This window comes from Macaca mulatta, chromosome 2 (assembly GCF_049350105.2).
Source record: "Macaca mulatta isolate MMU2019108-1 chromosome 2, T2T-MMU8v2.0, whole genome shotgun sequence".
In the NCBI taxonomy this organism is placed as follows: Eukaryota; Metazoa; Chordata; class Mammalia; order Primates; family Cercopithecidae; genus Macaca; species Macaca mulatta.
In genome coordinates, this window is record NC_133407.1 from 149237161 (window position 1) to 149252203 (window position 15043).

Below are 15043 nucleotides of genomic sequence, written 5' to 3' on the forward strand. Positions count from 1 at the left end.
CTGCCTGGGGTCCCCCTGTGAGCCCTGTCCCTTGCCTCCCACCTGCTGCACTCACCTGCCTTCCCAATCTGCACAGCCAGCTTCGTGAGCTTGCCCTGAAGCACGGACTTCTCCTTCTTGTGCATGCTGGCCTTCTTCCTGTCGTCAGCGTCGCCGCCCTCGGCACTCTTGAGGGGCTGCATCTCCATGGCGGCTGCCCCGTCCTGCTGTTTGGCTGCAGGGGGCAGATCACACACATGCACACACACAGACACATAGACACACACATGCAGGTCAGCCCACAGGGTGGAGGCACTGGCGCCCACCCCTGCCTGCCCAGGGGAAGTGCTGACTGCCCGGACTGAGCCCCGCATGACTGGTGCAGAAGTCCTGTGATGGGGGGCCTGGCTCTTCCAGCTGGAGCTATGGATCCCAGTGGCACTGACTGCCTCAGACCTGGAATCTGGGACACAGCAGGGACTGATGCTGTTACCCTGGATCCCCCTCTCAGCCTGAACAAGCCCGTGGGTCCTACCCCAGGTGGTCCCTTGTCCTTTCCCACATTCAGACAAGATAGACAGGCTTGGGCTCTACCCAGCTGGTCCTTGGGACCTGTTGTGGGATATTAAGTAGCCACTAGACAGGAGGGACAAAAAAGGAGACTTAACATGTAAAACAGGGCGGCCACGGGAGCCAAGTCACTATCCCAGTTGGCGTGGCCTCTTCATGCAGGATGGACTGGAGGGCCCGTGACCCTTTTGGACAGAGACTGAGCCAAACTCCCTACCCCTCAACCTCTAAGGATCTCAAAATCTTCTGCTGATGGTCAGCAGAGTTCAAAGGCTAGGGAGATGCTGGCCTGTGGGCGTCCCCCTCCTCACCGGTGGACACCTCTTTATTTGGCCTGGCACCATGAGAATCACAGCTACACCCCCAACGTCCTCAGACACCTGTAGGAGTGGATGTGTCTGCCTCTGGCCCCCGCTAGTCCCTGTCTCTGGTGTGACTCTGAGAGCTGGTGGGGAGGGGCCTCAGGGACCACAAATGCCGGTTAATCCAAAAGGGTTACCTTTGCTCTGGCTGGCGTCCACATTGCCATCCTGCATTTTACCTACACGACAAAGAATTTTAACAGACAACAGAGAACAGACAACACATGGTCGGTCATCACGAAGACGCAACAGGCCACGGACATTAATGTCACAGATGGAGGGAGGGCGGTGCTGACTGCATCCCTTTGTGTGGGGATGCGGGCTGGGGAGGGCCCTGAAGCAGAAGCAGGCCTGGCCACAGCCTTAGCTGTGGGGCTTGCCAGCTGGGCAACTCCTGATCCTCTAGGGGACTCAGGAGGGAGATTTCTGCTGGAATACTTTTGGCCCTTAGTGTGTTACAGATCAAAGGGCAGTATCAGAGGGTGCAGGGGACTAGAATCTGCTGGAGGAGGCGCAGAGAAGCACTCAGGCCCCCATACCAAGCCTTTTGTGACTTATTTGGCGTTTTCTGGGTTGAGAGAAGGCCAAGGGAAACTTGTTCAGTTACATCCTTTTCATTTTCCCATAAAAGAAAACATGCAGACGAGAGAGGAGGGAGGGAGAGAGAGAGAGAGAGGAGAGAGAGAGAGAGAGAGAGAGAGAGAGAGAGAGAGAGGACAGTGTTTCTAGAATGGAGAGGAGTTTGGGTTTGGACAAGGCACTAAGGTCAGTGTGTTCCTTAGTTTTGGGCTTCAAGAGGGATGATCTTTCTCCTTCTCCTTCTGAAGAGTGTGAAGCCACCCAGGGATGACCCCTTGCCCAATGCCCCTGAGAGTGACCAGAGCAAAGAGTGAGCAGGGGTCCCCATGGTGGTATACAAGGGACCCCAAGTGTGGCTGGGTTCTTGGTGAAGTGCCCTGGTCCCCAATGGGGGTGCTGACCTCTTGGTAGGGGTATGGCTCAGGCTAAAGCAGCAGGCTAAGTAGTGTCAGTGGGCACCCCCTTCCATATCAGGGCTGGTGCTGCATCTGGGGCCCCCTCACTCATCAGAGCTGCCTGGGAGGATCCCACTCCAGCCTTGGCCAGGAGCTTGTGGGCTGGGTGTGCAGTGTGGGCACTGGAGGCCTCTGTGTCTTGCCTAGCACACCTGCCTTCACCAGCACCCTCTCATCCCATCCACTGGGCCTGCACACTCACCCGGAGCTCTGCCTGCTCTGCCTACAGGCCTTGCCCCCTCGGGATGGGTCTGAGAAGTTTGGCCACCCATGGATGATGGCTGCAATGGTGATTCTACCAGCTCACATTCCAGGACAACCCGCCATGTGCTGGGCATACACATAGGCTCCTAGATTCCATCTAATCCTCACTACAGCCTCGCCTATGAAGGGTGTGCTTGTATTATACCCATTTACAGATGAGAAACTGAGGCTCAGAGAGGGAGATGAGCTGCTTGGGTCTCAGTGGGTAAATGGAGAGCTGGCCCCAAAGTGTGTGCCTACTTCCGTCCTGCCATTGTTTCTCCAGAAGCTGCCGTCAGGGAGACCATGGACACCCCTCAACCTCACTGAGTCCAGGGGAGGGAAGTTGAGGTGGCACTGCTAGGGCAGGGTTCCCCTGAAGTCTTCATTCCGCCACCAACTAGCTTCTGGCTTTATATCTCCCAACTTCATCAGCTTCCACTTTCATAAAACAGGATGAGACATTCACCTCCCAGAGTGCCCCAGTTACCTTCATAACAACCACTTGCACGGTTCAGCCTTTTGCAGTTTCAAAGGGCTTTTGCAAGTGTCATCTCTTGTCAGTCTTCCCAGTATCCCTGCAAGGTGGGGCAGGAGGGATTTTCATCACTCTCATTTTATAGATGGGGAAACTGAGGCCAAGGGAAGTTCAGAGACAGCCTGCATTTAGGAGCATCCTCGGAATAACCCCATGGCTGCAGGATTAGTTCATCACTGTCACTGTGCCCACTTTCTGGGTGACTCAGAGGGGAGAAGTGGCTTCCCCGAACCTCGCCCAGCACTGTCTGTCCAAGGGCAAGTGCAGAGCTGTCCCCATGGCCTCCCATGGCAAAGGATCAGTTGCCCACCCTGGGCTTTAAAGTGAAAGATCCCCTGTGTCTCTATTGTAAAATTCTTGCTGCTGGATTAAAAAACACAAGAGAAAAAAGCTTTTTAGAGTAAGCAGGAATGAATGACAACAATTATTTTTATTTTCTAAAATAATTTTACTGACTGGGCTCAGGGGCACCAGGGGACTCCACTTCAATAGTTGGTTTTAGAAGGCTCAAAGGGGCCTTTATTTGCATTGCATATTATCAGATGCAATAGCCAGTGTGTGCACTCATTAAGCGCAGCTAGCAATTTCCTCTTTTATTTCCATAGTGAACACGTGGTCAGAAAAATAATCACCAGTGCATATGCTGGAGGAAGGGAAGGATGTTCTGGGAGTGCTGAGGCACAGATGGCCTGGTTTCTCAGAAGCGAGGGACTTATTTGGGGCTCTCCTGGCCAAATTGGTGTTCGCCTGGCCCTGAACTACAGTGGAACAGCCAGCTTTGGCCCCATGTGGGATCTGGAGATGGGCTGTATTTCAGGAGAGCTAGGAATGGGGTCCAAGATGGGGCCCTCAGGTGGGGTCTCAGAGGCCCTTCTCTGTGTCTGGAATCAGATGCAGCTTTTCCAAATGTGTCTATTCTCTCTGTGCGTCATAAGGGGCATGGGTGTGAAGTGCATGGATTGGGAGGATTCCTGGTTAGCTGACCTGATGCATAAGTTCTGGGGAGACAGACCACTAGCTGGGAGACTTGGTAAGTACCACTTCTCTTCCCTGTGCCTCTGTTTTCTCCTCTGTGAAATGGGCCGATGTCAACTAAGGTGATGTTTATGAAAGACACTGGAAAGCACTGTGTGAATGTTGGGAGTTAGTAATGATGTATTATTATTGTTGCCCAGGCTGGAGTGCAGAGGCATGATCTTGGTTCACTGCAACCTTGAACTCCTGGGCTCAAGCGATCCTCCTACTTCAGTTTCCTGAGTTGCTGGGAATATAGATGTGTGCCACTATGACCAGTTAATTACATTTTTTTTTTTTTTTGTAGAGATGTGGTCTAACTATGATGTCTAGGCTGGTCTCAAACTCCTGACCTTAAGCGATTCTCTTGCTTCGGCCTCCCAAAGTGTTGGGATTACAGGCGTGAGCCACTGTGCCCAGCCCATGATGTATAATTGTTTTTTCTTTTTTGAGACAGAGTCTCACTTGGTCTCCCAGGCTGGAGTGCAGTGACGTGATCTCGGCTCACTCTAAGCTCCGCTTCCTGAGTGCAAGCAATTCTCCTGTCTCATCCTCCTGGGTAGCTGGGATTACAGGTGCCCACCACCATGACCAGCTAATTTTTTTTTTTTTTGTATTTTTAGTAGAGACAGAGTTTCACCATGTTGCCCAGGCTGGTCTCCAACTCCTGACCTCAAGCAATCCACCCAGATTGGCCTCCCAAACTGCTGGGATTACAGGCGTGAGTCATTGCGCCCGGCCTCATGATGCATAATTAAATGTGATTATAACTATGATTACAGGTCATGTATTACATAGTGACACACTAGTAAATGTAAAAGAAAAATAACTAAATAATAATGGCAATCATAACGCTTCCAAGATGAATGGACCACACCCATCTTTTAGTTGGGGGGTTGGGGGAGCAGGGGCAAAGGGAAAAATTATCACCCTAATTTTTTTTTCCATATCCAAGTCATTGCGATTTGGCTCAGAGGAAGGAGGGGAAAGAACACTGAATTCCCTCTCAGTCGGCAAGGTTCCTTGAGCCTCTCACTTGTAACGTGCTCTCACCTGGAGTCTGGAAAGCCTGTTAAAACGCAGATTTCCTTCAGTTGGTCTGGGGTGGGGCCTAAGATTCTGCATTTCTAAGGAGCTCCCAGGTGATGCGCAGGCTTTGGGTCCTGTGATCACATTTTGAATGGCAGTGGCTTAGAGCATTATTTCCCAGAGTATGTTATGGGTCAAATCAGCCTAGGAAACTCTGTGTGACTCTGGAACTTTCCCCCACACACCAGCATATTCAAGGCTCTGAGCAGTCCTGTAACCAGGACTAATTCTGTAACCAGGAAGAGACCAATTCAATCCAGTGGTTCTTAAACATCTTTGACGGCAGAATCCTTTCCTTGGGGTGAAGACCTCTTAACATCGTTGTGAAACTTACAAGACACACTCCATTGGGAAATCCTGGATCAGGAGGAGAAGCACACACTTTAGAGCCAGCCAGGTCTGGGTTTTGGGTTCAAATCCCAGCTCTGCTACTTTCTAGCTCTACGACCTTAGGCTAGTGTCTTGGTCTCCTTGAGCCTCAGTCTCCTCATCTTTAAAGTGGGGACAATAAAACCTGTATCATGGGGGTGTCAGGAGGATTAAATGAGATGGTGAACATGCAATGCTTTCAACAGTGCTTGGTATACAGTAGGTGGTAGAGAAATGAACGTTTCCTGCAGTTTCTCTTGGTATATTTGGGGTTTTCCGCTGCAGTTTGGAAGTGAGACTGCCCTTTTTATCTGGGACTAGCCAGCCTGGATGGGGTCTGTATGTTCACAAAGCTCAGCAGGCTCACTGCTGGGGGAAGTGGGTGCCCCTCCAGGTTCCTTCTCTCTCAGCCATGGGTTTGCCCACATGGGTTCTCCTTGTTACCCTCAGCCACCCCTCCCTGAGGCATGACACCTCCCACTCCCCAAGCTGTCCTCCTTCCTCCTCCTGTGCCTGAAATAGACCCACATCAGAATTAGTCCTTCCTGGCAAGGCACTGCTCAGAGAAGTGCCTTACTCAGCCCCGACACCTACTAGGTACTTCTATCTTTGGTCATTTTGAATGCAGGTGGCTTGGGCAGAGGTCTAGGGCAGGGGATGGGAGGCTGTGGGGAAGAAGTCTCCATATTATGCAGGAGTGGTGAGGAGTGAATGATATGATATAATGGATGAGAAACCCATAGCCCAGTGCCCGGTATGCAGAGACGGTGGGAGAAAGATTTTCCCCTGCCCTCGGCTCCTCTGGGGCAATGTTTTCATGATGGAGCCCTAATGGCTCTCAGCAGTTCAGGAGTAGCCTGGGGGACTATTATGTTACCTAATTTGAGGGTGGGGGTGGTATCTGAGTAAACAGAAGCCTTGTCTATTGCTCTGGAACCAGGAGGGGATAGAAATCCGAAATCTTCTGAAGGCTTTGGGGCGAGTGAATGGAATTCCTTCCTGCCTGTGTATCAGGAGGTTAAGATGCAGACCCCAGTACACAGTGGCAACCCCTCTCCCCCACCCTCCACCCCAAGACCCAGGACAAATGCTCCAGCACAGGCAACAGCAAGAAACACCAGTCCACATCCGAGGGACAGAACCAGGCCCGAGCCCAAGCGAACCCCCTGCCCGTTGGCTCCATGAAAGAGAAGAGGAAGAACTGTTTACTGGTGGCTCAGCCATGCTACGGGACGGGGTCAAGGAGCTGAATCCTGGCCTGGGTCCCCTTGCCTCGAGGAAATTTTAGAGTCGAGGAGTAGAGCCTTTGCTGGGGACCCAGATGCCAGCTTCAGCCCAAGCCCTGATCCCAGGCCTTCTTCCCAAAGCCAGGGCCAGGAATACGCTTAGGAGAGGGCCACGCCAGGTGGGATGCTGCTTCTTGGGAGCCAATCCGAAGCCAAAGTCTTGTCTCTTGTCTGGGCTCCATGGGGGTCAACGGCCCGGCAGGAGCCAGCACCTTTTTGGCAGCTGCAAGGCTGACAAGGTGCAGAGCTGACTCCCCGGCTGTGGCTCCTGTCTTAAGCGCCTGCCCCATGTGAGAGGGTGACTGTCCCAGCGGCCCATGCACATCCGAGATCTGTGCAGTCCAGAACAAGGAAAGAAAGCCCAGAGTTGGGGTGGGGGTGAGAGACGCCCATCCAACCACGACCAGGAGCTCGCCGTGGGAGACATACCATTGACTAGGCTGGCATTCGCACTATCTGCAGCATTTGAAGCTGCCGCACCGTCTGTTGCTGCAGGGGGGTGGGAGGGATGGAAAATGCAGTGTCACAATGGAGAAAAGCAACAACAACAAAGACATGAACCAACTTGCAGGGAGATAACATGACTCTATTCTTAAAAAAAAAATTCTCCGTTGGAAACCAAGAAACTCAAATTTGGGGTGGGGGTGAAATGTTCCATAGAGATGCCGCAGAGGTCAAGGGGAGAAACTCAGACATGGAGGGGCTTTCAAATAAAGCATGGTGGATGACCAGGGCAGTTAGGTGGGATGGTGCTGGTCTGTGCTGAGGTCTGGACCCTGCTGGTCCAACCAGTCAAGAGAGTCCCCTGGCAGAGAGGGCTTCATGAAATGAGGGGATTTGGCTGCCCACTGGGGGCCAGGAGTGGAAAAATATTCACCAGGCAGTGCAGCGTGGGCATGGACCACTCAGAATGAGTATTCTCCATGACCACCATCTCCATGCATCAGGGTGTTCTGGCAGAACATTTGCTAATGGTGATGACTTTGACTTAATTGGATTCATGCCCTTGATTCAGGCCACTGCCTCTTTCCTTAACCGGCACTCCAGACTGCTTTGGGAACTCTCATGTGAGATGCCCCCCAAATTTAAAAGGTGACATCAAGCATATTGCATTTTGTATATGGGACAGAAAAGGCACTAGTGAATTTTTCTTAATTTAGAAATTAAAAGTGATATGAGATGGCTAAATTCACACCTTTTGCTCTTTCTTGGGGGTGGGGAATAGTGTTCTATGGGCAGGAAGAGGTCCCCCTGGGTGAAGCACACAGTTGCGTGAGGGCATGGGCTCCCCGGGGGTGCTGGTGGGGAGAGCAGGGCCTGGGGAGGGGGGCCCTGTGATGATGAGCAAGCTTTGCATGCTGGTATGCAGGGCTAAGAGTGATGTAGAGATGGTGGTGGTATCACTTGGCATTGGCCGGTAGGGTGAGGAACTGTAAAGGCAAGAGGGTGGAGTGGGGTGTTGGCTTGTCCCACAGGGCTGGCATCACACGAGGGCACAGAGGAGGGTCTGGGGGGTGGAGCCACCCACAGGCATGTGTCCTACTCCAGCTGTGTGCTGGTGGTCTAGGGGCAGGGCCCAATGATCAAAGCCTGCTGCTATTTCTAAAAGCCCATCTACCCTGAGGGTGTCTTACTGTACCTGGTAGCTGAAGGCCATCCCCCTTCTTCACACCTGTGTGATGATTTTTGAGACATATTAATGAAGGAGAAGCACACAGCCTCATCTGCCCATACGTGCGCACACACACACAGAAACACACACATGTGCATACACACATGGCCATACACCTAGGGTCATCCTGAAATGGGGACATGTGGTGGGCTCTAAGCAATGTTCCTAGTGGAGGTGATGGGATGGGAGGGCAGAGGGGGCCCAGCTGAGGCCATGCTGCTCATGGTGGCCTGAGATGCTGGGCTGCTCCCCCAGGCTTCCTCTGCCACGTTCCCTCCACATTCCACCATCTTCTTTCCACATGAGGCTATTTTTCTGACATCTCCATCTCATTGGAGTGCAGGTGAATGCTCAGCGAAGGACCCTGAACTGTGCTTCTGGGGCAGTTGAGGCTTGTCTTCCTACTGGCATTTAAAAACCACAGATCTGGCCCACAGAAGAGTATGGGGGCACCTTCCCCTCACCCAAACCTCAGTGAGGTGAAGACAATGGGTACAGGCTGCTGCATCCTGCCTACCTGCTCAGATCTGCCTAACTGCTGTCATTGTGGAATAGGGCTCAGCCATCCTGACCACAGATTCAAACCCAGTATGTGCACACTCTCCTTATGTCCTCTGGGACTCTTGGTCAGGACTCCTTCCTCAGTTTCAGCCTCAGCACCCCTTTACTTTCTCCAGCCTTCTAATTTCTCAGAACACAGCTCAGCTCCATTGTTCGTGCTGGAGGGGCCACCATCATCTTAGGGGACCCCCTAGAAAATGGGTTTTGCCTTCAGGAACAAGTAATCTTCAATCTTGACCTAAGCTCTGTGCCTGATTGGCACAGAGAGCTGGAGGGAGCAGGGCTGCCCCTAAAATGCAGGGGGTGGGGGCATCTGTCCTCTTATCTCCCTTCTGGGATTCTAGAAGTTCTGAATGTCACAGATCCTCCTCTAGAGCTTAAGGAAGGAGACAAAAGACTGAAAATGTGAAAGGGGGGCTATCTTTGAGATTAAGTGTGGTGACAGGTAAGGAGTCAGCTGTGCTGGGACTAGAAGCCTGGGCCTTTGGATTTGGGCCTGGCCTGACGAGACTTGAGCTTTTTGTGTGAGCATCTCTCCCTCTGTTCTGAGAGACTGTTTTAGCCTGGGTGGTCAGCCTGCTGCATTTAGGAGACCCCAGTGAATAAGGAATCTTATTTTCAAGGAAGAGGAAGAACTAGAACTCAGATAAGATGGCAACACTGGAGAGCAAACTCATAATGGTTGATTTGGAGTCATGCATCTGGCTGCCTTTCCCAGAATCTCCTCTGCCCATGTCTTGGATGAATCTATGCTGGGTGGATTTTCAGTTCTGTTCAGTGGAGTTGACAATATTGGAAGGAATATGCTTGGGTGGGGATTTCTACTCAATACTGGAGTAATGATGGGACCAATTGATGCTGGCTGTTTCTACCACTTGAGGCTGGAGACTCAACAACATGGTCAGCATCCTTGGCCTGGCCCAGAGGGGAAGGAGGGGCCTCCATGACATGATTGGACAAGACAGAGACTGGGACAAGACCTGGAGATGGAACAGACAGAGCCTACCTGGCCCATGCAGGCCTTAAGGATGCAGGAGGTGGTGGCTGTCAGCACAGGGTGTGGACATAGAAGGCACTCAATAACTATTTTGTTGAGTGAACAAATAAACAAACAAAAAAAAAATGTGGCCTTAAGAGCTCCTCTCCTGGTCTGCAAAGGAATTAGGCTTACCTTTTTTGTCTTTCTTCTCTTCCTCTTCACCACCTGCCCCCAGCAGGGTAAAGATGATGCCAGTCTGAGAGTTCACACCCACAGCAGTCACCAACATCCGTCCTGAGCCCTCCATCACGTGGGTCCCTGGGAAAGGAGACAAAAGCCAAGTTACTATTGCACAGTTGAAGCCCTCTCCCCAAAGGAGTGAAAAAATGTGGTCTCAGTCAGCTCCTGGCTCTTTGCCTGCTGAGGTCATGAGGTATCACCTATGGTTAAGATTCACACTGTGTGTGTGGTGGGCCCTTTCAAGATGCTTTCACCTCAGGACACTGCTGGGGTGGAAACACTGCTATCTATCAGTTCTCAGGTACCCCAAACATCTCCAGGCCCACCACCTACTACCTGCCCTGGAGGGTCACTTCCTCCTTCTGTCTCCTTCTCCCCACTCCTCTCCCACCCTTACAGACGTAGACATCAAACTCCAGGAGTGTTATCAGTGTCCGTGATGCCACTACACACATTACAAAAATCACAGATTTTTTTCATATCACTTTACAGCTATTGCAGCATTGTTGTTGCTCATCTCTATTTTATAAATAAAGTGGTTATGTGACTGCTTGCCAGATCTTGTTATTCAGTGTTCTAATAAAGTACACTCATTACTATACCACACATTTTTTTCTACTTTATGCCAATATAATTGGTTTCCTTTGTGATCTCAGTGGGATCTTCCGGGACCCCACGCATTTCATTTTACGCATTTCAAGGCTTTATTTGGAGTAGGAGTGGCACACGATGACACCAGACTACTCCAGGGGTCTATGCTGCAAGAAAGGTTAAGAACCTCTTTCCTAGAACTTTAGATTTCTCAAACTGGGTTCCAAGGGCCCTGAAATTCTTTCCAGGGGCTGGAAGGGTGGCTATTCGGGGGTGAAGGAGGCCTTTGGTCAGGGTGGCTCTACTTCTATTTGTTTTATCATTGGGGCTTCAGTGTCAGCTTTTGTTTCATGAAAGAGTCTCGTTGCTGCTTGCAAGCAGCCTCTCCACCATGCAGGCTCAGAGAGCAACTTGTCCAACAGCAAGCAAGGGCTTCAGAGGGAGGATAAGCTGCACAGGGGGAAGAAATGTGGTCTATACACTCAATGGAGTATTATTCAGCCTTAAAGAGAAAGAAACTTGAACAGGCTACAACATGGATGAATCTTGAGGACACTGCAGTAAGTGAACCAGCCACAAAAGAACTATAAGTACCATATGATTCCACCTGCATGAGGTCCCCAGAGTCATCAACTTCAGAGACAGAAAGTAGAATGGTGGGTGCCAGGGGCTGGGGAAGGGAAATGAAAGTTAGTGTTTAATGGGTGCAGAGCTTCAGTTTGGGAAGATGAAAAGACTTCTGTGGATGGATGGCGGTGACGGTTGCACAACAACGTGAATGTACTTAATGCCATTGAACTGTACACTTAAAAGTGGTTAAAATGGTAAATTCTAAGTTATGTGTATTTTACTATTAATATAATTTTAAAAATTGGAAAAAAAGCCCACTGAAGCCATGGCCTCACTGGGGAAGCAAAGATGACCCCAGGAGGACAGCTGGGACCCAGTCTGGGAAGTGAATGGCAGCTATGCCCACCCAGTTCTAGCAGCGAGAGAATGCGGCACTGCTGATCCTTTGTCCTTTGACTGGTGCTGGAAGAATCTGGATCCTGGAAGGTTGGCTCTCCAGGCACACATTTTTTTTCCCGTTTTTATTTTTTGCTATTCTGGGTAGAAAGCTGTATACCATGCGGGACACACTACCTTCTCAGATGGGGGAGTAAGAATTCCACCCTGGCCTGGCCGGACAGTGTCACAGAGGCCTTGACAGGCACGACAGTGACTCTCTGACATGCCATGCCTTGCTTCTTGAACTCACTTCTGCTTTTTTTTTTTTTTTTGAGACGGAGTCTCGCTCTGTCGCCCAGGCTGGAGTGCAGTGGCATGATCTCTGCTCACTGCAAGCTCTGCACCCCGGGTTCACGCCATTCTCCTACCTCAGCCTCCCGTGTAGCTGGGACTACGGGCGCCTGCCACCACGCCGGGCTTATCTTTTTTTGTATTTTTAGTAGAGACGGGGCTTCACTGTGTTCGCCAGGATGGTCTCGATCTCCTGATCTCGTGATCCACCCGTCTCAGCCTCCCAAAGTGCTGGGATTACAGGCGTGAGCCACCACGCCTGGTCCACTTCTGCTTTTTAGAGTTCTCCTTTCTGTCGCCGTGAGACTGGGTGCCACTTCTTCCTGTTTTCAGCATAACTTATCTCTCGCTGTGTTTTGGTTTGCTTCAGATTTGAAATCTATGTCAGGAAACTCATTAGGATTGTATCTAAAATAAGGGTTGAGGGGTTCTGAGTCAGGACCTAAAGAGCTTTCCTTAAGCAAGGAATCTGTTTCACTTTTTAAGTGGCGTCATCCACCTTGTCCCTTTCCTTGTAGGATCTGAGTGATATCCCAATGTTGTGTGTGTGCGCGCCTGTGTGTGTGTGCATGCTTTTGTGTGTGTGTGTGTGTGTGTGTGTGTGTGTGTGTGTGTGTGTGTGCGGGCAACGATCTAGCCTCTTGGTCTGTAGGATCTCAGGATCTCAAAGGGCTTTACAGAGAGACAGACTCTCCAGTGATTCCTTTCAGGCAGGTAAATGTCAGCCTTTCCATGAATAGATGCAGAAACCAAGTCACCAAGGCTCACAGAGGGGGCGTGCAGAACCCAGATTCTCAGAGGGCAAGCTCTTTGGCCATTCCCAGGACAGAAAGACAGTGCTTTTATTTTTTCCTCTTGGCAGGGCACAGTGGGGACCACAGAATGAGCTCAGACATTAGCTCCAGGCTGAGCAGCCCAGGCCTGGTGACTTCTCATCACAGGCAGACTCTGGAGCACCCCACCCTGCTCTGTCACCCTGCTGAGGCCCAATAACAGGGCCTTGTTTATTATAATAACTTGCTGACAAGATGCCTCCGTGGGCACCGGCTTGGCTTGTTAGGGTGCCAGGAGGAGAGGTTGTTATGTATCAGCATTAGACAGATAAGAAACTGGGGTCTCATGGTAGGTATCACCGGAGACTCTTCAAAGGAGAGGAAGGAACACTACATTGCATTCACAGGGCACAGAAAGCAGTAACAGCCACCCAAGCTGACCTCCTGTATAAGTAGAACACCTACTGTGTGCAGGGCACGTACTGCCTTCCATGCTCAATGATCTCATCTAGTCCTTAAACTGGAGGAAACTGAGGCTCGGAGTGGAGGAGTGGCCTGCCGAGTCACTCTGCTGGTGAGGGGCAGAGCCTGGACTTGAACTCTCTGCTGTCCCTGAGCCTGTTGTTTTTGTTACCTTCCACTTCGCCTCCAGGGGACAAGGCCCTCACATTCTGGTCTGAGACACATCAGTAGAAAGGTTCGTTGGATATGAAGGCATTGGTTCTCCGGCTTAGGTGGCAACCAAGAGGCTGCTCCCCACCTCCCAAGCCAAGACAGGATGGAAAAAGATGCAGGGGGCCAATTTCCACCCAAGATAATCAGACCCCCAAATCACCTTCTAATCTAATCGCTCCCATCGCAGCAGGGAGCTGGCAGCTCTACACCCACATCCGGAGGCAGGGAGGTGGGAGGAGGATGCCAGAGAGGGGCTTAGGCATAGAGCGCTCCCCGCCCAGCCCTGGAGATGCGCCAGGGTGTCCTCCAGAGCCCAGCAACAGCCAGGGCAGGGGAGACGGGGCATCCACAATTTCCCAGTCCTCCCTCTGTCTGTTCTCCGGTATCCCTAAGCCTCTGCTCTTACCTGTGTCTCCCCAGTTCCATTCCCCTCTTTGAGGGTTTGGAAGCCTCCCTGAGGTCCAAACCACTTAGTCAGCGCCCCCTGGATGAGACCTCAGCCTTCTTGGGCCCTGGACACTGAGTCCTGTCTCGTGGCCTCTGCCCTTGGAGCGTGCACAGCTCACTGGGCCTTGGTGTCTACCCCCCTGGCCTTCGCTCACAGTGACCACCTGAATGCCCTTCCTTCACCTCTTGTTCAAAACCTCCTCCACAGGATGAATGCCCTTCGCCTTGGGTGGCCCTCCTGACTCCCACTAGGGGACTTCATCTGTCTCCTCTGAATCACCTGCAGTCTTCTCCGGGGATGCTTCCAGGCCTGGCTCCTTCACATGACCATGAGCCCCCTGAAGGCACGGTCTGAGTGGGAGTGTCCTCTGGGCCTCCCCCGCACAGCCTGGTTTGGAGCTGCAACTCCAGCACATTTTTTTGTACTATTTTGAACTTTCCAGGGTGGGTATGTACTACATATACAATTGGGAATACTGACACCCCTAATAAATCATCTTTATGTTTTGCAAAGGGTCACATTCATCCCAGCTGTTCCCCCTCCTCCCACACCTCGCTGGGCTGTGCCCTCTCCTCTCCCAGGCCCTCCTGCCAGGGGAAGACTCCAAAGGACTGGGGCATTTCCTAGGCTGTCCCCTCCAGCTCCACAAGTCCCCTGCAGAGGACAATGCTTAACACCATGGCAGAAGCAATTAATAGTAGAGCCACAGACATCCAAGTCAAAGGGCAGTGGGCTAAACCTCTAAAAGGACGACCACAGGGTCTTTGGGTAGGGGGCAGAGGTGGGAGCCTCTTGGGGATGGAGGCCCTGATAGGGCCTAGTGGGACCTCACTGACCACAGTCCGTTGGGCAGCACACTGTAGCCCCCACCTCCTCTAACTGCCCACGGAGCCCTTCAGAAGACAAGCACGGGGAGGGGTGGAGAGAGAGCCCTAGACCCGGAAGAGGGCACCTGGGACCTGGTGTCTAATTCTGATTGCTATGTGACCTTGGGGACAGCCCCTCTCCTCTCTGGACCTCAGTTTTGTCATCTGCAGAGTGGGGAGGGAGCTGGCTTAGGTCACCACATCTCAGCGATAGTGTCTCAACACTCCGTCCCAGGAAGAACAGCCCAGGGCATGTCCTGGGTGGGGTAGACAGCTACATCTCGGGAAGAAGAGGGTGTGGAGAGGCCGGCAGAGGCCTGTGTGGACAGAATGACCAGATGGCACCCCCTTCTGGTGGACAGCTCCACAGTCCTTCACTTGATGGACAGACATGGTGGGGTGTCAACTCCATGCCAGACTCTTGGGCCTGTGGGAGGGCCCCCTGTGGTCCCTGC

General features: G+C 51.9%; 1 protein-coding gene and 1 long non-coding RNA gene across 12 annotated transcripts in view; one reads left to right on the forward strand and one right to left on the reverse strand.

Moving 5' to 3' along the window:
- ATP2B2 (ATPase plasma membrane Ca2+ transporting 2) overlaps nt 1–15043 on the reverse strand; it is a 188284-nt gene that overhangs the window by 55871 nt on the left and 117370 nt on the right. For 6 of the 11 annotated variants that reach the window (XM_015130237.3, XM_077993428.1, XM_077993431.1 and 3 more), the window contains exons 6-10: nt 9889–10014; nt 8124–8156; nt 6914–6973; nt 1049–1090; nt 56–214 (exon numbers count right to left, since the gene is read on the reverse strand). In XM_015130237.3, the coding sequence (XP_014985723.1) occupies nt 56–214; nt 1049–1090; nt 6914–6973; nt 8124–8156; nt 9889–10014 (420 nt within the window). The remainder of the gene's footprint in view (nt 1–55; nt 215–1048; nt 1091–6913; nt 6974–8123; nt 8157–9888; nt 10015–15043) is intronic. The other 5 variants (XM_015130243.3, XM_028844451.2, XM_028844452.2 and 2 more) reach the window with 1 other exon arrangement.
- The window catches only part of LOC144339277 (uncharacterized), a 30462-nt gene continuing 18822 nt past the window's right edge, over nt 3404–15043 (forward strand). The window contains exon 1 of the long non-coding RNA XR_013414121.1: nt 3404–3756. This is a non-coding gene — a long non-coding RNA (uncharacterized LOC144339277). The remainder of the gene's footprint in view (nt 3757–15043) is intronic.